Source organism: Choloepus didactylus, chromosome 3, assembly GCF_015220235.1.
Source record: "Choloepus didactylus isolate mChoDid1 chromosome 3, mChoDid1.pri, whole genome shotgun sequence".
Taxonomy (NCBI): Eukaryota; Metazoa; Chordata; class Mammalia; order Pilosa; family Megalonychidae; genus Choloepus; species Choloepus didactylus.
In genome coordinates this window covers 90,908,362-90,934,510 of record NC_051309.1, presented here as the reverse complement: position 1 = coordinate 90,934,510, position 26,149 = coordinate 90,908,362, and the positions used below count along the sequence as shown (strand labels likewise).

Here is a 26,149-nt window from a genome sequence, read left to right as displayed (position 1 = left end):
AAATAAAAGCACTGGGCTAGAATTCAAATTGTGCTCCTCAAAACACTAAAGTTTTCCGCAAGCCACTTCAAAGTCCGTTTGGCAGAGTTCACCTTGATCGTAACATCCAAAATGTCAGGTGCTGCCTTGACATCTTTGAGCCTCACAGGGTCCCAAAGGCCTGACTGTGAGTTCCCCTGCTCCCCCACCCAGCAGGAAAGGCTCTCCACCAGCCCGGTTCCTTCCCTATCAGCCAGACACTACCTGGTCCTCAACCCACCAGGCCGCACCTCCTTCACAGCCCACACAACCAGGCAAACAAGCCAACCTCATCTTCCCGCAGGAATCAGGAGTTACCCCATCCTCTTCCTCTACAAATCTCGCCTCACACAGACTCTGCCTGTTCATTCTATTCCCGGGTGCAACTCCCATATGGCCTCGTGGGAAGTGCCATGTCCTCCTCTGGGACTAGGAGTATGTTTGATTAATAAACTTCTGTTTGTTTCCATCTGTCAGATGTCGTGGGTTCAACCACCTTGTACTATTTCGGGTAGGGGATCCCTCCCTCGCCACTGCAGTGACTAGGATGTGATCCAAACAAAACCCTGAACAAAGCTGTCCTGCTTTTATTTGTATTATATAAGCTTCTGGTTTTTATTTTATTTGCAGTAGAGACACACTGAAATTTAAAAAAAAAAAAAACAACTTAAATTTAAAATTAAACCTTCTTTGATTTAAATCTAAAAATTAAAGAATAAAGGACAATTCCTAAATAGTACCACTTTAGAGCAATGTTACTCAACTGTTGGAATTAGAAGCAGGCACCTTGTTTTCCTATATGTCAGTATGGACCCTCAGTTACAGAGATGTCAGACTTGAAAAAGAAAACAAGCAGCTGATTGGAGAGCAAGAGGAAGAAGAAACTAGTACTTCAATGAGCAAATAAAGCCACAGGGCACGGTGCATGCTGAATGAAGGTATTTAAAATTTTTAAGAAAAGCAAATGAGGAGCAGTTTCTTCTCAAGCTTATACCTGAAAGATGATGATCCTCATCTTTTCCCATGGTCTCCCACCACCCACCAGGTGATCTCACGTACCAGCATAGCTTCCCTTTCCACCTCTGTATATTGATGACCACTCCCCATAAGCCTGTATCTCTAGCTCCCCAACATGCCATCTCCAGGTAGATTTTCTACTAGCATCACCTGAAATTCAACATGAGCAAACTCACCTCTCTCTCTGCCACACCAAACCAGCTGTACCCTTCTATATTTCCACCACCAAACCGTTAACCAGTTACTCAAGTCAGAAACTTGGGCATGGACTTAACACTTGCTTTTCCTTTACCCAACACATTCAGTCAGCATCAAGCCTGTTGTTTTCCTTCCTGGTCGACTGCTACTACCCTTGCTGAGCGTCATCTTCTCTCATGCAACTCATCCCCCCTTACACCAGTCCTGCTTTCTCTAATTCGTTACCCACAGTGCAGCCCAAAGAACCTTTCTAAATTGCAAATCTGATTTTAACACTCCCCTGGCATGAGAGGATAAAGTCAAACTATTTAAAATTGCTTTTACTGTTTTTCACAATCAGACTCTATTCTTCTGGCTCCACTTTAATGACTCCCCCATTTTCACACAGCGCCATTCTGTCTCGTGTAACCAGATGTTTGTTTCATGTAAAAAGTACAAAATGTACATTCTCTCTCTTACACACGTTTCCTATCCCAAACCTCCCTTTCCCATTCCTCAAACCAGGCTCCTGCCCACTTTTCCTGACCTTGGCTCCAATGTCATTTCCTTTAGAAATGTCTCCCCTGACCCCCACCTCCAGGTTACTTGCTGTTTCAGTTCGCTAAAGCTGCCAGAAGGCAATATATCAGAAATGAACTGGCTTTTAACAATGGGGATTTATTAGTTTACAAATTTACAGTTCTTAGGCCATGAAAATGTCCCAATTAAGGCAACAAGATGATACCTGGACTCTGAAGAAAGGCTGCCAGCATCTGGGACACCTCTGTCAGACAGGAAGGCACATGGCTGGCATCTGCTGGTCCTTCGCTCCCAGGTTCCACTGCTTTCAGCTTCTGATTCCAGTGGCCTTCTCTCTGAGAGTCTGTGGGTCGTCTCTTAGTATCCTGGGGCATTTCTCTCTAAGCTCTCTCAGTGTTCCTCTGTGAGCAATCTGGGCTCTCTCTCGGTCCTTTACCCTCTCATTAAGGACTCCAGTAAAGGATTAAGACCCACCTTTAATTGGGTGGGTCACATCTCAAACAAAACAACCTAACCAAAAGGTCCCATCCACAACAGGTCTGTCCCCATGGGAATGGATTAAAAGAACATGGCCTTTTCTGGGGTACATATAGCTTCAAACCAGCACACTTGCACTTCAACCATATTTCCACAATTCCTTTTATTTTACCTATTAGTCTACATTAAAATGAATGTTTGCTTGTCTGAATCATCCAGTAAGTTCATAAACTTTATGAGCAGAAGAAATGCCATCCATCTGCCTTACTCTTGAATCCCAAGAGCCCAGGAGAGGACTTTGCACAGTGGCTGGAATTTATTAGGCACTAAATAAATATGTGTTGAATGAACTGAGCCTGCCAACTCATGCTTACATTTAAGATTAAAATAAGTTCTCACTTGTTTTTGATATGTAATCTTGGGCAAGTCACCCTGTTTGGGCCTCCAGTGTACTTTTGTAAAATGCAGGCTTTTGTTTATGACGGAGTACTTTTTTCCTAATATAAAATTACAACAAAACATCTCATAAATAATGTCCCAAAATTTAAGAAATACAAGTTTTTCTTTTATTGTCCCTATAGTGAAAATGTACTTTGAAAACAACACAAAGCACTTTACAAATATTGATTTAGTAATTCACCACATTGCTATAGAGGTAGGTAAATCATCACCTTCATTTTGTAGGTGAAAAAAATTTAGACTCAGAAAGGGTAAGTAAATTGCCCAAGTTTATACAACTTTAAGGGTTGCAGCTGTGTTTTAAAATGATGCAGGAAGTTAAGAGGACAATTTTCCCCAAACTTTGATCTATAAATCTGATGCAATTCCAATCAACAACACTTCTTTTTTTTAAATAGAAATTTACAAGCTAATTCTAAAATTTATGTGAAAATGCTAAGAAGTAAGAAGAGTCAAAAACAATTTTGAAAAAGAACAAAATTGAAAGACATACACTACTTGTTTTCAAAAGTTACTGTAAAGCTATTGTAATTAAGACTGTGTGGAATTTATGTAAATGACAAAATGACCAATAAAACAATTAGGAGTCCAGAAATAAACCCACACATACATGGTCAGCTAATTTTCAACAAAGTTGCAAAGGCAATCCAAAGATTGTGCTGGAACAACTGAAATATCCATAAGCAAAAAAATGAACCTCCATCCATACCTCACACCACATACAAACTTTAATTCAAAATAGGTTATAGACCTAAAAGTAAAACATAAAACTGTAAAATTTCTAGAGAATCTCTAGGACCTGTGGTGAGATGACTTCTGAGACATGACACCAAAAGCATAATCCGTAAAGAAAAAACTGACAAACAGAGCCTCATCAAAATTATAATTTTCTGCTCTCCAAAAGATACAGGACAGGTAACAGAGCTAATAAATTCAGCAAAGTTTCAGGGTCAAAGATCACATGCAAAAATAAGCTGTATGTCTACAGAACAGCAATAAACAATCCAAAAAGTAAATCAAGAAAACAATTCCATTTACTACAGCAACAAAAATAATAAAATATCTAGGAATAAATTTAACCAAGGAAATTAAAGACATGTACACTGACAACTGTAAAACATTGCTGAAATAAATTAAAAGTAACCTAAAAAATTGGAAAAATACCCAGTGTTCATGAATTGGAAGACTTAATATTGTTAAGATGTCAATACTACCCAAAGCAATCTACAGACTCAATATAATCCCTATCAAATTCCAGCAGCTGTTTTTGCAGAAATGGAAAGGACAATCCTGAAATTCATAAGGAATTGCAAGGGACCCCAAATAAGCAAACAGTCTTGAAAGAGATGAACGAAGTTGTAAGTCTCACAATCTCAATTTCAAAACTTACTACAATACAAAGCTATAGTAATCAAAACAGTGTAGTATAGCTGTAAGAATAGACAGAAAGCAACAGAATAGAACTGAGAGCCCAGAAATAAACCCACACATTTAAGGCCAATTGGTTTTCAATGAGGCTGCCAAGTCCATTCAAGAAAGAATAGTTTCTTCAACAATGGTGCTGAAAAAACTGAATTTCTATGTGCAAAAGAATGAAATTGGATCCCTACCTCACACCATACATAAAAATTAACTCAAAATGGACCAATGACCTAAATACATGTGTTAAAACCATTTGAATCTTAGAAGAAAATGGGAAAATCTTTAAGACCTTGGATTTGATAGTGGATTCTTAGATATCTCACCAAAAGCAAGAAGAAAAGAGAAAATATACAAATTGGATTTCATCAAAATTAAAAACTTTTGTGCAAAGGGCATTATCAAAAAAGTGAAATGACGAGGTACAAAATGGGGGGGAAAGAGTTGCAAATCATACATCTGATAATGGTTTAATATCTAGAATATATAAAGAACATCTATAAGTCAACAACAAAAAGATAAACCACCCAATTTAAAAATCATCAAAAAAAAAAAGAAAAAAAAAAAAAAAGGTGGGGGGAGCGGGAGCAAGAGACAATATAGACAATTCCCCAAAGAAGATATACAAATGGCCAACAGCACATGAAAAGATGCCCAACATCAACAGCTATTAGGGAAATGCAAATCAAAATGACAATGGGATCCATTTCACATTCACTAGAATGCCTATTTTTTTTTTTTAAAGGGGAAAACAATTATTGCCAAGGCTGTAAGAAACTGGAACCCTCATATATTGCTAGTTGGAATGTAAAATGGTGAAGCTGCTGTATAAAACAGTTTGGTGGTTCTTCAGAAAGCTTAACATAGAACTACCATATGACCTGCCAATCCCACCTCTAGGTCTATACCCCAGGGAGTTGAGAGCAGGGACTCAAACAAATACCTGTAGACAACATTGATGGAAAAGCACTATTCACAACAGCCTAAAGGTGGAAACAACCCAATGCCCATCGACTGATGAAAGGATAAGCAAAATGTGGTGTATAAATATATGTATTCCGTGGAATATTATTCAGCCAGAAAAAGAACGATGCTTTAATACATGATACAACATGGATAAACCTTGAAAACATTATGCTAAATGAAATCAGACACAAAATAGCAAATATTGTATGATTCCACTTATGTGAAATATCTAGAACACATCATAGAGGCAGAAAGTAGATTAGACATGACCAGGGACTGAGGGGAAAGGGAAATGCAGAGTTATTGCTTAATTGGTACAGGGTTTCTGTTTGGGTGATAAAGTTTGGGTAATGTATGGTGGTGATGGTAAAACATCATTGGAAATATTAGTAATGACACTGAACTGTACACTTCAAAGGGCATATTCTATGTTATATAGTGTTACCACAATAATTTTTTTAAAAGATACTGCTAAGAGAATGAGAAGACAAGCCACAAACTGCAAATATTTGCAAGCCACATATCAAATAAAAATCTTGTATCCAGAATATATAAAGTATTCTCAAAATTTAATAAGAAAATAATTAAATTTTTTTAGAATATTTTCATCACGCCAAAAAGAAACTCTTTACCCATGATAGTCACTCCCCAGTCCTAAGCAACCACTAATGTACTGTTTCTATAGATTTGCCTACTCTAGACATTTCATATAAATGGACTCATACAATATGTGATTTCTTTGTCTTTTGTCAACATAATGATTTCAAAGTTCATCCATGTTGTAGCATGTATCAGAATTGCATTCCTTTTTACGGCCAAATAATATTCCTTTCTATGGATGAACCACATTTTGTTTATCCATTCATGAACTTATGGACATCTAGGTTGTGTCTACTTTTTGACTATTATGAATAACGCTGTTAGGAATATTTGTATACATGTTTTGGCATGGACACAAGTTTTCAATTCTCTTAGGTAGATTCCCTGGGATGGAATTGGTGGTTCACGTGGTGACTCTGTCTTTAGTCTGTTGATCCTCATCTGCTTTTCACTCAGGCCATTCCTTCTCCCTCAGCTTCCAGGAAATCCCCTCTCTGGCTGTTCATCCTTGTTCTTCTTTTCTGATTGACTATTTTTTTTTTAAACCAAGCAAACACTCCCCCTCTATCCTCCCCCTCTCTGACCTCTAGTCTGTTCTCTGTCTCCGTGAATTTGCTATTTCTAGTCATCTAAGTGATATCATATAGTATTTATCCTTATATATCTTATTTCACTAAACATAATGTTTTCAAGGGTCTTCCATGTTGCAGAATGTCTCATAACTTCATTTTTTCTTATGGCCAAATAAAATTCCATTGTGTGTATATACCACATTTTGCTTATCCATTCATTTGTTGATGGACAGATGGTATGTTTCTAGCTTTTCGCTAATACAAATAATGTTACTATAAGGATTGGTATACACAAGCATCTGTCTGCAACCCTGTTTTCACTCTCTCTGGGTAGACACCTATAAGTGGGATTGCTGGATCAAATGGTAATTCTGTATTTAACTTTTTGAGGAACTGTCCTACTGCTTTCCACAGTGGCTGCACCATTTTACACTTCCACCAACAAAGCACTAGAGTTCCAGTTTCTCTACATCATCTCCACAAATCTTTTTTTTTAAAAGGGTAAAATATTTTAACAGACACTTCAAAGACAACACGCAGATGGCAAATAAGCACAAGCAAAGATGTTCAACTTTATTAATCATTAGGAAAGTACAACTTAAAACCACTATGACATGCCGAACTGTAATCCAGTAGCCTTGATTCTTGATGATGATCACGTAAATATACAGACTTTATGGGGTAACCGTTTGATTGTGAAAACCTTATGACTGACACTCCCTTTATACAGTGTATGGGCAGAAGGGTAAATAAATAAATAAATAAATAATAGGGGGATATGAGGTATGGGATATTTGGGGTGTTATTTTTTATTTTTATTTTATTTTTTATTTTTGGAGTAATGAAAATGTTCTAAAATTGATTCTGGTGATGAATGAATTATATGATGATACTGTGAGCCACTGATTGTATTCTTTGGATGGATTAAATGGTGTGTGAATATATCTTAACAAAATTGTATTTAAAAAACTACTATGACATACTACATTTATTACAGAATGGTTAAAATTTAAAAATTGAACATACCGAGTGTTAGAGAGGATGTGGAGGAACTGGAACTCTCATACACTGCTGGTGAGAATGTAAAATGGTACAACCATTATGAAAAATGGTTTGGCAGTTTCTTAAGAAGTTAAGAAGTTAAGTCCCAGCCATTACATTCCTAAGTATTTATGCAAGAGAAATGAAAGTATATGTCCATGAAAAATCTTGTACACGGATGTTCATGGTAGCTTTGTTAATAGCTGCAAATTGAAAACAATGCAAATCTCCAACAGACAAATGGAAAAATTGTGCTATATCCATACAACAGAATATTACTCAGCAATAAAAAAATGAGTAAAGTACTGAGACACATAGAAACATGGATGAATCTCACAATGGTTATACTAAGTAAAAGCAGTCAAACAAAATGTACACACTCTATGATTCCATTTACATAAAATTCTAGAAAACACAAACTCATGTATAGTGCCAGAAAACAACCAGTGGTTGCATGGAGGTGGTGGGAGATTACAAAGGGGCAGGAGCAAACTTTTGGGGGTGATGCATATGTTCATTATCTTGATTGTGTTGAAGGTTTCATGGGTGCATGCACATGTCAAAACTTACCAAATTGTACACTTTAAGTAAGTTCAATTTAGTGTATACCAATTACAGTTCAATAAAGCTGTTTTGTTTTGTTGTTGCTGATGATGTTTTAAGATCCCTCTAAGGCCCAGAAGTGAATGGTAAGTGAAGGAAGGTAAGGTTGAGTTAGGCAGGAGCTCTGAGATAGAACTGAGGGAAATAATGTCAAAAAAAAAACAAGTCATCCATGCCTTATGAGTTTGCAGAGGGGGCAGGATTAGGTCTGTCTCGCACCCTGGTGAGCAGCAACAGGCCCAAGCTAGACAATTAAGACAGCCTGAAAACACAGAAAGGACCCACTCATGCTGTCTCTTGAAGAGAGCACAGGAATCAGAGCTCAGGAACATGGGCATGGTGATCCGGTAACAAAGAATACAGTCCATGCAAGATGATGGCGCAAAAATAAAACTCTCTAAATCAAAGTAAGCAGGAGTTTAAAATTCAAAAGGATAAGATATCAAATCACCTTACATTATTTTCCTGGTCTTAAAAAAAAATTTGAAACAGAAAACCAGGGTCAGCATCTCCACTCTGAGTGGATATTCATACTTGATGTTTACACTGAACCCTGTACCTCAGTTGAGCATTAACATTGCAATCAGACAGCAAAACAAAACAAAACAAAACAAAACCCAAGGTGTCATAGAGCTCTGTGCCTCAACTAATGAGCATTTTTAAAATCTTTAAGCTAAACAGTTCTTCCTTGAAAAAACATTATTAGGCTGTGTCCTGGTTTTGGTTTTCTCAGCATTTTCTGTCCATTTGTTCATTGTTTCCACAAAGACACAGATTCTTTCTCTTTCTCCCAGGGGAGGAAATGAAGAGCAGAAGGAACCACTTCTATCTGTGCTGGGGAGGGGGCTAAGCTGAATTACTTCTTAGTCAGTCAGCAGTTTTGTGAACCAAGTGTGGGGTGAGGGAAGGAGAACTGGTTCAAGACTCCTGGGACAAGGATGATGAATGGTCAAGTGGCTTAACAGCATTGTATTCAACAGACAGAAACCTGATTATCTCAGTGATCATCTCTAACTCCCTAGAAATATTATGATCAGTAAACCCTCTCTATATTTTCCAATTTTGGATTTAGAAGGAATAGACGGGTCCTCCAAATGTTTCTCTGCAGCCTTGGTTCTATTTCCCACTTGTGTGACAGATTTGCAGTAAATACCCAGTTTAGACTTGTTCTTAATCCACATTCCTGTGGGTGTGGACCCATTGTAAATAGGACATCTTGAAGAGGTTATTTTTATTTTAGTTAAGGTGTGGACAACTGAATGAAGGTGGGTCTTAATCCATATTAGAGAAGGGCTTATAAAGAGAACCTGGAAGTCACAGAAGCCAGAAATGTGACCGTAGATAGAGATATAAGCCAAGGGCCCCCCGGGATTGCTGGCAGCCAGCACCAAAACGCTAGACTCTGGGAGAAAGCAAGCCTTACTGATATCTTGATTTTGGACATTTTCTAGCCTCAAAATTGTGAGCCAATAAATGCTTGTTGTGTAGTATTTGCCATAGTGTATCTGGCAAATGAAGATACCACTGAAGGAAAGAGGTGGCTGGAGGTCCAGCAGACCACCATACAATTCTGATCAGGCATAACACTACACCGTGGTTCCCAATGCCTCGATAAGAGAAAATCCAATGTGCATAAAATGCCTTACTAAAAGGCAAACATGATTGTTCCAATCCCATTTAAAACTCTTCAGTGGCTACCCACTGCTTATGACCAAGTCTGACCTCCCCATCAAGGCTTATAAACCCAGCTCCTTTTACTTCCCAGCCATGGCTATGGTCATGCCCGCCCTCCCCCTGTCCATGCAGAAGTGAACTTCCTTCACTACCTGGAGAGTGAAGTGAGCCCTTAACTTCTCAACGTTTTGCTAGGCTGTTCACTCTAGTTGTAATATTTCTCCTCCCTGAGCCTGGCTTTGCCTGACTAACACCTATTTATCCTTAAGATCTCAGTTTAGATATCAATTCTTCTAGAAAATCTTTTTTAACAGTGACTTTTTAAATATAATCTTAAAACTGTAAGTGAGCAGAAAATTATAAAGTAGCCTTAAAACATAACCATCAAAGCTGGAAACAGGCTATAATGGAAGCTCCTACTCTCACAAAAGAGCAATATGTAAACGTAAAGTCTGAAGCACTATGTAAATGTAAAGTCTGCACCCAGATTTGAAGACGCATTCATCTATGGTCCCCAGACCACCCAGATATGAATACAATCTTTTCATCTATGCCCCTAGACACCTGGAGGCACCTTTCCCAGTGTCACCTACTTCCTGAAAACAGGAAATTACTAAATTACTGAAGTTTTCCAAACATGTTACATGTTAACTAAAATGATTAACTGTCTTTGTCTCTGTTTAACCAATTAAAGAATCACTTCGGCAAGACTGCCCCAAACATCCAGACATAAATAAGCCTTTTAGATATCACTTTTGTATGTTAATTAAATGACTAACTCTCTTTGTCTAATGGATATAAAAACCAATCGAAGAAACAAACACTTGGGGGAAGCTGATTTGGGAAAGCTTCCCCCCCCCCTGCCCTCCCGCAGGCGTAAATAAACACTCTTTTCCTTTTCAGCCTGGTTCAGTGTGACTCCTAGTGGCCACACCGAGTGACGAACCCATATTTGGGAACTGCCCCTTTTACACTTGCTTAAGGGAGCCTGTCACAGGCAGAAAAACAGGCCTCCAAAGTTGTCCAAATCTTAATACCAGAACTTGTGAATATGTTATGTTACAAGGGAGAATTAAAGTAGAAGATGAAATTTAGGTTGCAAATCACTAATTTTGAAATGGGGAGATTATCCTGGTGGGCTCAACAAATGCACAAGGTAACTTATAAGTGAAAGGGGAAGACAGGAGAATCAGAGTCAGAAAAGTAGATGTGATGACCGAAGCAGAAGTTGGCTGTGAAGTTGGAGGACAGGATCAGGAGCCAAGGACTGGAGGCAGCCTCTGGAAGTTGGAAAAGGCAAGGAAAATGGATTCTCCTCTAGACCCTCCAGTAGGAACACAACCCAGCCAACACTCCGATTTGGGCCCAGTGAGACCCATTTCAGACTTCTAACCTCCAGAACTATAAGATAATAAGTTAGTGTTGTTTTAAGCCACTACATGTGCGGTAATTTGTTATAGCAGCCGTAGGAAACTAATTCAGTGTCCCCTGGCCCAGTCTGAGCAGCTCCTGCATGCCGCTCGAGCAGCCTGCCTCTCCGCCACACTCATGCCTGCCCAGCCATTCTGGTCTCATCTCAACCAGGTGCTCCATGAGTGTGTGCTGAGAACGTGATGGCTGGTCATTCCACAATTCCCAAATCTATCAGACCGATTCCCCCGAACTACCACCTCGGCTCTCACTCCACTACCCCACCCCACCCCATCTTGCAAGGGTATCTGCAATATTCAAATCCTGTCTAATTTCACTGCCCGCTTAAAGACATTTCTGATATTTCTGGCTTATTCTGCTCTTCCTCCTTGATGCCCCATTCTGTAACACATTAAAATCATACCATGTCTTAAGGTTTCATTTATGTAAGAATTTAAGACTTACATTTAGGAGTAAAAATCCCTGAAGGTAATAAAGTCCATGGTATAATATAAAAGAACTCAGAAAGTTGAGTTTTACTGAAATGTGAAATATTACTGTCATCACAAATTTGCATTTTACCTGAGATCTTACTAGTGCTAGGCTCTCCAAGTAGGTAACTTCACCTTTTCAAGGCCAAGTGAAATAATGCCTGCAGCAAATCTGCCCTACCCACACGCAGAGCAAAAAGCAAGTACAGGAGTTAAGAATATTTTCTGGATATTTTCTGCAATGCATGAACTTTGGATGGATATTAGTTTGGGGATTGGGGGGTAGGGTCTACGATAGACATTTTGATGGCAATTGAGAAAATGTGTATATGGACTATATTTGTAGATAAGGAAATGAGTGATTCTTTTAAAGATATGATAATGATATTGCGGTTATTTATAAGAACATCTTTATTTTGTAAGATGCATGCTCTAATATTGGAGATGAAGGGCTATGATGTCTGCAGCTTATTTTCAAACGGTTCACAAACAAAATATTTGTACATACATACATGGCAGGATAAAGCAAATTTGGCAAAATCTTAACAATTGTTAAATTTACATGCTGTTCACTGTACTAGCCTTTAACTCTTCTATATTATTAAAAACTTTTATAATAAAAACCTAGGAGAAAACTCAAAACCAAACAATATACTGCTTGAGGATATAAACATATGTTGTAAACCTATCAAGAGAAGGAAAGAAATGTTCAATATAAAATTCAAGCTGTGATTAACTCTGAGAGAATGGTCACCAAGAAAACTGGAGCTCCTTTTGTATGGATTAAATACATATTAAAAGCAATATAAAATATAAGTAGAGAAACCATGGACTATAGTTAATAGTACAATTATAAAATCTGTATTTTATGCATGATTTTTTTCTGTAAACATACAACTTTTCTAGTAAAAAATAAAATTAAAATAATTATTATAAGTTAGAACTTCCATATGCAGAATTCCAGGGGTCAACCCTGAGACAGCTGAAGTGCAAATACAGTAAATGGGCAAAAGGAAAAGAAAGTAAAAAACAAACCTTAAAAAGACATGAATCTAAACTTGTTTTCCAGATCTGGATTTTTGTTTATCAGGATAAAATGCTAAAACCCATATGGGCTCAATAAATATTTTCTGTCCCACAGCCTCACGTCGGTTTTTTAAACGACCTGCTTATGACAGGACAGTGGCAGTGAGCCCAGCCTTAACTACCAGCAGTGTTTGGTCCCACCTGAGCCAGCCAGATGCTGAAGTCTGATTGGCTTCATCAGCCTTACATAAAGCTCTTAAGCTGCTGGCCAGGGTTCCTGGCAAATAGAGGGAATTGCAACCATAGCCTGGAAGCAGAAAAGCAACACTGCTTCTCTAGCTGCCAGGTTTGCAAAAAGTGACCTTAAATTTCAATAAGTATGAGGATCCTCACACTGGACTGAACTTTTTTTTCCTCCTTTCATGTGCATTCCAATTTTATACTTAAAAGAAACGCTAAGGACTTGGTATTTCTGGCAGTTTTAAAGATTTAACGACAGGACATGAAAAAGAACTTTGACCTCTCTTTGTGGGTAAGAAAATATGTAAATGTTTAGAATGACAAACTTAGCATATCTCAGGACAGATCAACAACCAATTTGTCATTAATGAAATTAGTTTCTCTACTTTTCTGGAGTTACTTCAAAATATGAAGTAATTCTTGTTAAATAAGATCTTAAAAACTTCCCAACTAAATTAATCAGAGCCTAAACAGTTATAGAATAAAATAAAAGCAAGTGATTTTGTCTCCTAATCAATCATAAAATAAGCAAGGAAATACTAGAAACATTTTTGTTTGATTTAAAGCCAGGTGCCTGAAATCAGAGAATTACAAGTTTTCAGCTAAAAGTTTCTAGTCCAATGCCAACAATTCATAAAAGGAGAAAGGCCAAATTACTCAAGTCACACAAGTAGTAATAGAGTAAAGCAGAGGAAAAAAAAATTCCTAAGAAAGTAAATGTTTTAATTAGTTGTATAAATTTAGGAATACCTACCTGATTTCTCTTTTACATTTTTTAGTCAGAAAATTTGGGGTGAATCCCAGCTCTAAATATTGTGGGGACTCCAGGCAGGGCATTAGGTTTTCAAACATTAGTATAAACTTGGGCTATCTCCCTGTCTACACAATTAAGAAATTCCAGTTGATATTATGCGTGCGTATGTTGTAAACTATAAATTACTTTACACTGATAAGGCATTATTATCTTTATTCCATGCACCCAGAGTCCACAATCCAAGATCTTAGTATATTCCACAATTAGCTGTTGAGCAACAAACAAATCCTGGCTCCACCCCTGTTCTCAAAAGTACAAAGAGTGCAAAGAACCACAAAAAAGGTGACATTCAATCAGAGCCTAGCACTTAATTGGCAACCAACAAGCATATATTGAATGCACAGAACCAAACTGAGCCCCAGGAAATATGTTTATACATTCTTCAATGACTGATTTTCTTTATATTGAATTGAAACCTTTATTTTTTAAAAAAGACATACTGAAACTCAGAAAAGTTAAAGGAAAACAAACACACAAGACCCCTGAACTTAGTTATGTCGTCTATATACAAATATATTAAAGTCTGTTTTACAAAAAGGTTTTACAAAAAATTTATATATATATATATATATAAGCACATAAAGAATACTCATACTACATATGTATATATAACTTTTCTTTATGAGATTATCCAGAGAACTACTTTGAATTGTCCCACTTTCCTCAAGTACATTCATGACAAACAAAATATTGTTTGCATCAAAAAGCTCACTGCAGTCACCTCCAAAGCTTGATGTAGCTGATGACAACCTATAGTAACATTTCTCAAAATAATAAGAAAATACATGTTTTTTTAAAGTTAAGATCATAAACAGTAACTAAAAATGCATGTGGTAATACCAGGATAGTCCTTAGAAACACTAAACATAATATACAACATACTTTAAGTATGTGAGAACAGAAACTACCCCCTCCTCTTAATCCCTTGTGGCTTTCCCTCCCCTCTCCCCCTCACAGTTTACTCTCTCTGTTAATCTCACTTTAGTATTCCACTGTCTTCATTACCATAATGCTACTATCTCAGGAGAGACCCACTAAGTCTTCATTAGGCAGCGTCAAGAGTTTTGTCCTAAAACTCTTTGAACCCCTCCCCTCAAAATACTCCCTTGCCATTTCCACTATTCTTAAACTATCATATTACCCATCCTAATCAATCCTCCCACCCCACCCAGCAAGGGAAGTCACCTTAAAAGCAAACTTCCAATCCTCTATGAAATGCAACTTTGCCTCTCCCCCACCCAAGATACAGTCAAAGTGATGTCCTCCTCACTGTGGTAAGCCATAAACTCAGCTCTTACCAAATGGTTGGACTGTTGATATTTGGGGAACCAGCATTTGAAAAATGTTATATAAAATGAACATACTGCAAATGTTGAAAACTGAACCATGGCAAATTACTTAGGTGGTGATACTGACTTAACAACTGGTCAATAATTTGGGAGTATAAGCTTAAAAGATATTCTAGAAATCCAGATCTAAATATTAATATTTTATTATTAATGGCCTAGATCTAATTGAAAAAATATAGGAAATGCTCACTACACTTACAGGTGTTACCAAGACAACCCACAGTGAAGTGTGGCACAAGAAAGAAATAATTTATAGAAGCAAAATAAGTAAAAGTAAAGCAGTGCAGTGCTTTTATGAAGACTATATGCAATATCGTAGCCTGGAAAAGTAAAAGCAGAGTGGAAAAACTGGTGAAATCTGAATAATGTCTGTAGTCTATTAATAATATTAAGTTAATAATATTATACCCAAATTAATTTCCTAAGTTTGACAAAGGTAACACGGTTATGGAAGATGCAAATATTAGGGGAAATGGACTGAAGAGTACATGAAAATTCCACTATTTTTGTAACTTTTTTGTAAATCTAAATAACCCCAGAATTAAAAATTTATTTAACAAATATAAAAGTAGAGTACTTAAGAAAGAAACTGTACAGATCTATGATGGTGAAGGACAGAAGTTAACTGACTGGATTTTTCCCACTCCACTTCACAATGCAAGACCTATTCCAAAGCCCAATATGTCACTTGTGCTCCCCTTTACTGGCCTCAACTTCAAGGTGCACTACCTTCCCTCCCACTTCTTATAATTCAGGTCTTAGCTTTCACTTCCAATTGCTCAGTACCTCTCTAACCCGCCCTACACTTGCGGTCAGCCACTTCAGCCCTGTCCTCATTCACTCCCAGTGTCTTTCTTATAGTCAGGTATTAAATTGGGATATCCCTGACACAGTTGTGAGCAACATGGTTAATAAGATGTGTAAGTACACTGTGAGGTCTAAAATCACTCTACAAGTATCAATTACTACGATCATTATTGATACTGAGTTACAGAAATATGCTAATTTGATACACAACAAATTTGTGTTATATAACTTCCGTTAGTTTCCTCATGGTCATTTCTTATACTTCCTAAAAATGACACTCCATGTTCCAGTCACACTTGGTGTGATGTAATATAATAAGCCTAGACTGTTACTGGGGTTTCAGTCCTAACTTCTGCCACCTGCTCCAGGTAATTTTGGGCAACAACCACAATCTAGAGCAACCTTATTGTTATTTTAACTACATAGAAGGACTGGGTTGAAGAAAGCTGTTTCTAAGATCCCTTCAAACTCTAAGGTTCTATGATTCCCCACTTTACTGTGAAAATTAAAGACAACACTCAAGCCCTTTTATCTTTCCTCTAAAGATTTTCAAAATGTTTCTATATCCACCATCCTCCATTCCTTTTCTCTTTCTCAGGGAAGGAGCATGTGTCCCTCTTTCCTTTTCTAGGATACCTGAATCATCTGCTTCCCCACCCTGTGTCTTCTTTATTCTAAGCATCTTCCTCATCATCTTCACTCTCACTCTCTCCAACACACTTATCTCCTGTCCCTTGAAAGAGAAAATCTTCACCTGTTCCTCTTGTCCTTTCTAGTTGCTGTCATGTATTCCTTTTCACTGTCACTCCCTGACATTATCACCATTTTACCTCTTAATTTCCTTAACCTAAAATCTGGCTTCCATTAAGGTCTTTTGCTAAACTCTGTTCCATGCCTCAGCCCTCACTTGTAAATACTACTGAGGACACCGTTTCAGCAAGCCTTCCTTCTTTAGCTCCCAGGACCCTCCTTATCTTGGTTCCTCCCCTGCATCTCCATCCCTGCTCTAAACATGGGCCCCTCCCAAGGCTCTGTCTTGAGTTCTCCCCCTCTCTATCATAATTAAAAATGGATATTTCCTTGAACTTCCTCTCTTATCAGCTCCCTTTCTCAGCCTTCCAATTTAGCGAATGACATACTCTGCCCAACCCAATCCACCCAAGCTCACACCTGACCTGCAAAACTACCCAAACATCTTTGCTTCTTCCCTAAAAGTTTCTTGTTGTCAAACTATGTCTCCCAGCAGGCCCTTCTCTGACCACCCTATTCTATGCCCCACTGTCATCCTCTAAAATATACATCCTCTCTTTCAACCCCCACAGCCCCAGCCCCTACTACACTTACTACAAGCCCTCATCATTTCCTATCTATAGCATTTGCAATACCTTACCGTCTGGTTCCTTTGTAGCAAGTGTCTACCCCTTCCCATACTTTCCCCATATTCCTACCAAAGTGATAAGCTAATGCCTCTGCAAAAACTTTCCAGTGGCTTTCCAGATCCCCTGGAATAAAGCCTAAACTCCTTCACAAGACTCTCAAGTTCCCAGCCCCACCTCCCAAACATAAACCAGCTTATGGACTACAGCAATATCAAACTTATTTAGTTCCTGTGCCTAGAATGCCAACTCAAGAAGCAGTTCCACATGCCCTCTGCCTGGAGGGCCCTTCCCCAACATTGTCCACTTGAGCCCCAAACATCTCTTAATTCCAAGCTCAACTCGCACCTACCCTTTAAGGCTTTCCCTGTTGTCTCCATGTAGAGTACAACCATGCCTGCCATGCTAACAATGAGCCTAGTACAGACATCAAATAAATCTAACTCAAATGCTTCCTGGTGGGCTCCTTGAGGGGGTGGTTCTTGTCATCTTTCAAGTACCATTTCAGTTTTTAACAATCAGGAGCATTCCTCTGCAGGTAACAAGCAATTTATTGAACTGCTAATTATCTGGAGTTGGAGCCTGCTCTCAGTGCAAGTCTCCAGCTCCTACACAATGGGAATGTCATGTTAATAATACTATTATTAAAAGACTACAAATGGCAATGCCTGGGAGGGTACTATAATAGCAGAATATAATATACCTCCTCCACTTCTTTCATTAATTCCCTATGAGTTTTGCCTTTTCTGCAACTTGAACAGAGAAGGTACTTAAGAGCTTAAATGGACCAAATATTAACCAGTCTCCAATGTGCAAAGTGATTTTAAAATAGCAGTTGACCTGGAAATACAGAACAATTCAAATACACACCCTGATAAGAAAGGACAGACAGAGGATAGAGTTCAATGTCTTACAGCTTGCCAAGTCAGGATGCCTTGTGATAAACTATAAAAGCATAGCAATATTTTAGACACAATTTGAATGTGCTCTGTATTGTCTAAGAAATCTTAAAAAAAGTAAAATGGACTACGTATGGCAAAGCCTACTCTCAGAAAACAAAATCCAGCTGTATATGTATTAATGAAAACCAGCAGTACAAAAATAAATAAATAAATAAACATGCAGTGAGATAGCCTAGTCACAGATAGCTAGAGACAACAGTTCTAATGAGTCAAACCATTTAAGTAGTTTCCATTTTACCTACATTAGGGTGTTAAACAGCAAAATTAATTCAAAAAGCATTTGATGCATGGCTTCCTGAACATGTTTTCTCTTAATAAAATCTTGTTAGCTTCTAGTTAAGGTAGTCAACATGGTGAAGCTGGTGTTTTCTTGATTCTAAGCTACACCAAGACTAAGACAAAACAAAACCCAACCTAATTAATTCTATTTTTGGTCAAGTTTCCAAGGCAGTTTTCACAAAGACTATTTTTGGTTCACTCTTTCTAGCCCTGTAATGTCAACTTTCAGTAGCTGAAACGGTTATATTTTGCATAATTCTTTAACACATATGCTCTATCAGACTCTCATTTTATTCCACCCATTACTGAGCAGGAAAAAAAAGTCTGTCATTCCATTGATTCTTAAGTTTCAGTCCTAAAATCACTGTTAAAGTATATTATTTCATGCACACTGTATGATTTGTCCCTACGAGGCTCTGTAACTTGGATTACACCAAGTTAATCAAAATCAAGCTCCAGGTGGAACCCTCTCCAATCAGAACTGACAATAAGTCTCAGCAGAGGTACAAACCAGTTCCAAAAGGCCACTGACTCGACCTTGGGCAACCACTTCACCACAGTAATTCGACTTGCAATACCTGCTTCCAAAAAAGGAGTGTTTCTAGAAATAATTTATGTGCTTTGTGCTTCTTGGATAAAATGAGATCTTACAAACAGAAGGTTTTATAAAAACTATCTATTCTCTTGCCCAATTTCCTATACCATCCAGTCCTTAAGATCATAAAAATTTTTCAAAAATTCCTACTTGCACCACTTTAATATTTAATAAGCTCGAAATCTGACTCGTTTTGTAGCTTTAAATATAATAGTATTTAAATAGTATTACATCTACTTATTCTTAAACGTGAAGCAAGGGCAATCTATAGACAGAGGAGTGAAAAATCATCATGAATTAATATGTCGGGTTAAATGAAATCTACTGGTAGGAAGAACTGCACTGTCTGCCTTGGAATCAAAAGAAGCTGGAAGATAACAATTGTGTCACATGTATTATATTCTCATATCTCCCAAATCAATTATACTGAAAAAGGGCACAGAAAACCAAAGTGCTGATGGGGTAGCCAGAGCTGCCAAGTCTCCAGCGTCAAGATCCAGTAACAAGTTAGAACGAAGGTGCACGTCTTAAGTTCAGTCCTCACTAATTTAGTTCCCTCTGTGGAGAAGAGATGTAAGGTGGAACCTACTACAAAACTACAGCTCCTAAGGTGGCAGGTTCCATCCTGATTCTGGTTTGGGCCAAAGGGAGGCGGTGCTGGAATGGGAAGAAGTTAAACTGTTGCCAAACTGAAATCATCCAGGTAGCCAGGGCAGTTGTCACGGTCATCCTGGAAAACGCAACCTCTCCGGGGTCCGGGTTCTCGACCCCACTTGGGGGAAAGGAGGGAAAAAGCCAGGCCGGGAGGAAGGCGCAGCAGGTGGCCTGCACCTACACCAGACATTCCGTGGGCCCCACCCTAGCTCCCAGGTGTCCCGGCCCAAACCCGGACCCAGAGGGGTGCGGTGTGCGCCTCTACGACTGTACTTACTTTGTCGCTGGTGCTCTCGGTTTCGTGGTCGCCGCCGGCCGCCTCTCCCTCGCGAGGCGGCGGCACCACCGCTCCCCCGGGACCAGGGCAACCTCCCCGGTGCCTCAGCTCCAACATCTCCCGCTCCCGCGTGGCCGTGGCGGCCTCCAGCGCCCCGAAACCCGAGCTGCGCGCGGGACCCGCTGGCTGGTCCGCTTTGCCACCCCGCAGCCGCGCACTCGAGGTCCACTCACAGAGCCGCGGCCACTAACACGCTTCCACTATGGATTCGGAACCTCAGCCGCGGCGCCGGGTCAACCCCAAAACGGCATCAACGAGCGAGCGCTCGAGGCAGCCTCCGGCGAGCGCTGCGCCGGCGGAGGGGCGTGGGGGCGGACGCCGGGGGCCGCCTCGGGGCGCTGGGCAGGATCCGGGCGCCCGGCCGGAGCGGAGAAGGCGGGGCCGCGGGGGAGGGCGCCGCCGGTTGCCAGGTGCGCGTCTCCACGCAGAGGCCCAGGTGGGAGGGGCAGTGGGGCGGGGAGGTAAGGAGGAAGCGTGACCCGCTTCAGCGCTTCGCGGGGCGCCCGCCGCCTCAGCCCTGCCACTCCCCGCCCCGCCTCCCGGAGGGGGACTCGGAAGTCGGCAGGTCGGAGCACCCCTACACCTTTCTCGCGGTTCCAGCCTCCCGCAGCCAGGTCACGCGCCGCAGGCTCCACCCCACCCCGCCCCTCTGCGCAGCACTGCGGTTCCCACAGCCCCGCCTCCGGCCCGGAGAGGTGACGTCAGGAGGCCCCGCCCCTCGACCCCGCCCCCTTCTCGGGGCGCACTCAGGTGGGGGCTTTGAGCAAAGGTGGGAAAGGCGCTGGTTGGAGGAAAGGGGGAGGAGCGGGGAGGTGCAGGAGGGAAGTGCACGGTGTTTGGAAGTGAGTGAGAACTTGGAAACTCATCACAAAGCTACTTTGAGGGCTGGAAGAACTCGCAATAGCCTGCGATATATTGACAACACCTTGAACTACCCCTTCAAATGACTTCACGGCCACATCAGCTTGACACACTGCGGCATATTGGAGGTTCGGAGGCGTCCAGAAGCAGAAACTTGCCTGGCAGGACGGACTTGTTAGCTCCGTGACATTCCAGCCCAGTGTCATCATCTTGACAATAGGAGATGCGTTTTCCTCACTGGGCATCCGGGGATGGATTGGACACAGTTGGCATCACAAACAGGCGCTCTCTGAGAAACCGAGTATTGAATCTCACAAAATCCACTGCCGAGGTTCCCAAGAAGAGAGCCCGAGATGCCCTGGGGTACAACTGCTAACCAGCTTAGCCTCTGAGCAGTCATGAACCTTGTGTTGGTTGAAGCTCAGAACAGAAAGGGCACTAGATCCGCATTAATTCCATTTCAAATCCTGTTAGAGGGCGATTAGTTTTCTTAACATGTATCCACCACCAGGCCAGAACTGTACTGACAAACTGACAAATAAGAGTGAAGGAGGCAGGCCTTCACACAAAGGACAGTTTTCAGGAAGGCACACTTTATAGAAATAAATCAACAATACAAATTTCTCAAGATCATTACAGACACCATGAAAATAAGTATCTTGTCATTCTGAAAATTAAAAAATAAAACAACAAACAAAAACCAAAAGTCAAAGAAAGATGCTTTGAAGAGCTAAGCTCTAGGACATCATTTGACTTCACCAAATAGATCCTCTTTGAAGCTCTAGGCTCAGTTTGGGTGGCCACATTTTTTAAAGGACGTAGAGAAATTGGGCAGTCTTATGAGAAGACTAACAAAACTAACAAAAGATATGAAAATAAGTCCTTTGAGTGGTGACTTGGTGTGGTTTACCTAAGGAACAGAAGACTATGATGTAACCATTCGTCAATTTTCTCCATTTCTTTGGAGGACCAGAAATGAAGGGCTTCTTGATTGTCGAGACAGGGACGACAAAGACATAGAAGACAGTAGTGGGGTGTCCTTCTCTTTCTCTGGTTCCCCCACCACACCACATCCAGCAAAAGGAGCATTAGAAGTGCTCCACTGGTCCACTCGAACCTTCCTGGAAGTCAAGAAGCCTGAGTTCTAGTCCTGTCTATGTCACTAATTGGCTTTGTGGCCTTGAGTAAATTTTAAGCCTCAATTTCTCCAACCGTAAAATGGATAGTAGGGACCTCTCTGGTCCCTTCCAGCCCACACATGATTCTACAACTAAAGCCTCACTTTATCAGAAACCAGCCCTTCTTTTTCTCTATGCTTCAAGAAAAGTGGACCTAGTGTAACAAGTTACATGAAAGGTTTCCTCCTTCCTGGAAGATGTCAACCAGTCAGTATCTTTGACTTCCTTCTCCATTTGCTGCAGGAGAGGAAAGGATAGTGAGAGGAGTGGCAAGAGGCAACAACAGAGGACAGTAGTACATGACATAAGTAACATTCCCCAACCCAGGAAAAGGAGGACCCATGCAAAATGTGCCAAAATAGAGTATTTACCACTTTACCTCACCCTTCCTTAAGCATTGCCTCTTTCCTATATTTTAGCCAAGATAGTAATTTCTTTTACAGTTATACCCAGTAGCCAAGAGACTCAGTAGACTGAGCCCATACAGCAGGAACCACAGTTTATTCATCTTCACGGCCCAAGCCCTTGCTACAGTGTCTGCCTCTACCCTCATATATTCAATAATTTTGATGAAGAAATTAATGAATGGCAGAGAAATAGCATATCCAGGGAAAAATAACATGTTTTTTTCCCTTTTAAAATAAGGTTTATTTTTTCTTTAGTCATACATAGATTGCATGACCATTGAAGAAAAGTTGGAAAATACAGTGAAGGAAATTAAAAACACCATTTTCCACAACATAAAGACTACCTCTTTCATGTTGTGATGTGTAACATTCATTCATTCATTCATTCATTTGTTCATTTGACACATACTTATTAAGGGTGCCAAAAGTACCAGGCCTGCATTGGACTCTGGGGATAGAGCTATACCCTGCTCCCTGTCTGACCACTTCCTACTGTGGACCTCAGGCAACTCATGTAACCCCTGTATCTCAGTTAATTAGGATAATACTAGTAACAGTGTTATAGAGTGTGAGGGTATGAAGATTTTTGTTTTAAACTTTTTATTTTGAAATAATTTCCAACTTAAAGGAGAGTTGCATAAATAATTCAAAACTAATCAGGAGCAGTCTAATATACCCCCCACCAGGTACCCACATTTACCAACTTTTACTATTTTGGCACATTTGTTATATCATTCTATCTACCTGTCTGTCTGTCTATCTACCTACCTACCCATCTATCATTTTTTAACATTTGAGAGGAGGTTGCATGCATCATGCTCCTTGAACACTTAATACTTCTATGTACATTTCCTTAAAAAGGGATATTTACTTGTGTAGCCTCATTAAGTACAGGTTGCCCAAGTTCAGATGTTTAACGTCTGTATAATATATAATACATACAGTCTATATTCCATCTTTTTGATCCTGTCCAGGATTGTTATTACATTTAATTGTCATTGTCTCTTTAGTTTCTTTTTTAATTAATTGTGGAAGCATACATACAACATAAAGTTTACCATCTCAGCTGCTCCCAAGAATATAATTCAGTGGGATTAATAACATTCACAATGATGTGCTATCATCCATTACCAAAACTTTTCTATCACCCCAAACAGATACTCTGCACCATTGTGCATTAAGTCCCTAATCCCCTTCCCCCTAGCTCTGATAAACTACAACTACTCTCTGCCTCTATGAATTTGATTATTCTACTATTTCATATAAATGAGATCACACAATATATGTTCTTTTGTATCTGATTTATTAACGCAACGTGATGATGTAAAGGTTCATCCATGTTGTCATATGTAACAGAACTTCATTCTTTTTTATGGCTGAGTAATATTCTATTGTATGTATAGAACACATTTTGTTTGTCCATTCATCTGTTGAGGGAGAGTTGGGTTGCTTCACCTTTAGGCTATGTGAAGAATTCTGCCTTGAACTTTTGGTCAACAACTATCTGTTCAAGTCCTGGCTTTCAATTCTTTGTATATATACCTAGAAGTGGGATCACCAGATCATGTTGGCAGTTCTATGTTTCACTTTTTGAGAAGTCGCCCCAACTGTTTTCCACAGTGGCTGCACCATTTTACACTCCCATCAGCAATTGTACTAGGGTTACTATTTCTCTGCATCCCCCATCAGTACTTGTTATGTTTGTTTTGTTTGGTTTTGTTTAACAGCCATCCTAGCAGGTAAGAAGTGGTCTCTCATATTGTAATTTTGATTTGCTTTTCCCTAATTGCTAATGATGCTAAGCATCTTTTCATGTGATAATGCAGGACTTTCTTCTGCAACTTTGCCATTTGGTTTGTAAGTTGTATACCTTTCTTGTCCCCAAATTCTTCCATTCCTCCCTATTAGTTCATCATTTGTAATGAACCTTTTTAAAATCCCTTCCATTTCCTTCTGGGTGTATTTTTCAGATATTTTCTTTGTGGTTACCATAGGGATTAAATTTAGCATCCTAAATCTATAACAATGTGGTCTGATTTGATACCCAACTAAATTCAATAACATTACACAAACCGTGTCTGTACCCCTCCATCCCCCACCTTTATGTCGTTCTTGTCACAAATAAGATCTTTATACATTGTGTGTCCAAAACCATAGGTTTATCATACTTTTATGATTTGCATTTAAGTCCTGTAAGAAGTAAAAAGTTGAAGCTACAAACCAAAAATAGTACTTGCTTTTATATTACCCATGTAATTACCTTTCTCAGAGATATTTTTTTCTTCAGTGTACCTTGATCTACTGTGTAGTGTCCTTTCCTTCAAACCTGAAGTACTCCCTTTAGCATTTTTTGTAGGGCCAGTCTATGGGTGATAAAATCCCTCAGCTTTTCTTTATCTGGGAATGTCTTAATCTCTTCCTCATTTTTGAAAGTTGGTTTTGCCAGATATGGGATCCTTGGTTCATGTTTTTTTTTTCTTTCAGCACATTTAATATGTAATCCTACTGCCTTCTTGCCTCCATGATTTTTGATGAGAAATTGGCACTTAATCTTCTTGAGGCTCCCTTATAAATAATGCATTGCTTCTCTCTTGTATCTTTCAGGATTCTCTCTTTGTCTTTGGCATGCAACAGTTTGACTTTAATGTGTCTCAGTGAGTGTCTATTTGGGTTTATCCTGTTTGAAGTTCATTGAGCTTCTTGGATGTGTCTATTCATGTTTTTTGTTAAATTGGGGAACTTTTCAGCCATTAGTTCTTCAAATATTTCTCTGCCTCTTTCTCTTTTCTCCTCCTGGGGCTCCCATAATGCTTATGTTAGTACACTGGATGGTGTCCTACAGAACTCCCAGTGTCTGTTCATTTTTCTTCATTCTCTTCTTTCTGCTCCTCAGACTGAATAATTTATACTGTCTTATTTTTAAGTTCACTGATTATTTCTTCTACCAACTTCAATCTGTTATTGGACCTCTCTAGAATTTTTGTTTCTGTTACTATGATCTTCAGCTCTGTTTGTTCCTTTTTATGATTTCTATCTCTTTATTGATATTCTGTCTTTGTTCATCTATCATTTTCCTGGCTTCCTTTCATTCTTTGTCGTCGTTTTCATTTAGCTCTTTGAGCATATTTAGAACAATATTTTTCAAAGTCTTTGTCAGGTATTTCCAAGGTCCAGTCCTCTTCATTGGTGGTTATTAGTGCTTTGCTTTATTCCTTTGCATGGGCCAGTGTTTTTTGCTTTTTGTCTTGTCATCTTTTGTTACACACTTGGCATTTTGATATTTTAATGTGTTAACTCTGGTTAATGTGTTAGTCATGTAGGCTTTGTTTTTTAAGCTTATATTTCAGCCAGTGTTATGTCAGAGATTTCCTTGAATGCCAGGAGCTAACAGATGAAAGAGAAAGGAAGGAAGGAAGGAAGAAAGGAAGGAAGGAAGGAAGGAAGGAAGGAAGAAAGGAAAGAAAAGAAATTCTATCAGAATGCCCTGTGCAAATACCTAAACTAGGTTTAAAGAAGAGCCCAAGGCAAAAGCCTTTGTGCATGCATCTTGTCCCTAGGAATTCCATCATTTATACAGAACTAAAAGTCCCCTTTCATCTAGGAAATAGTGTTTCCTCCTTGTCTCAGGTGCTACACTGTTATGTCCCACAGCTAGCACTCCTTTGCATCAGGCAACTGCAATTTGACTATTCTCCCACAGCATTCTAGCTGCCCTGTGACCTACCTCTACAACAGGGGCAAGTTCTGGGGTGGGAAGTCTGTGATAAGTGCACTGTTTCAGTCCTTACAACTGCCACCAG

The 26,149-nt window shown here is 39.5% G+C and overlaps 1 protein-coding gene across 1 annotated transcript in view; it reads right to left on the bottom strand.

The window, feature by feature from the left end:
* Positions 1-20,491, bottom strand: part of CDS1 (CDP-diacylglycerol synthase 1) — a 70,530-nt gene extending 50,039 nt beyond the window's left edge. Inside the window, exon 1 of the mRNA XM_037830155.1 lies at positions 19,844-20,491. Coding sequence (XP_037686083.1) covers positions 19,844-19,960 — 117 coding nt within the window. The 5' untranslated portion in view covers positions 19,961-20,491. The remainder of the gene's footprint in view (positions 1-19,843) is intronic.
* Between the last annotated feature and the right edge of the window lie 5,658 nt (positions 20,492-26,149).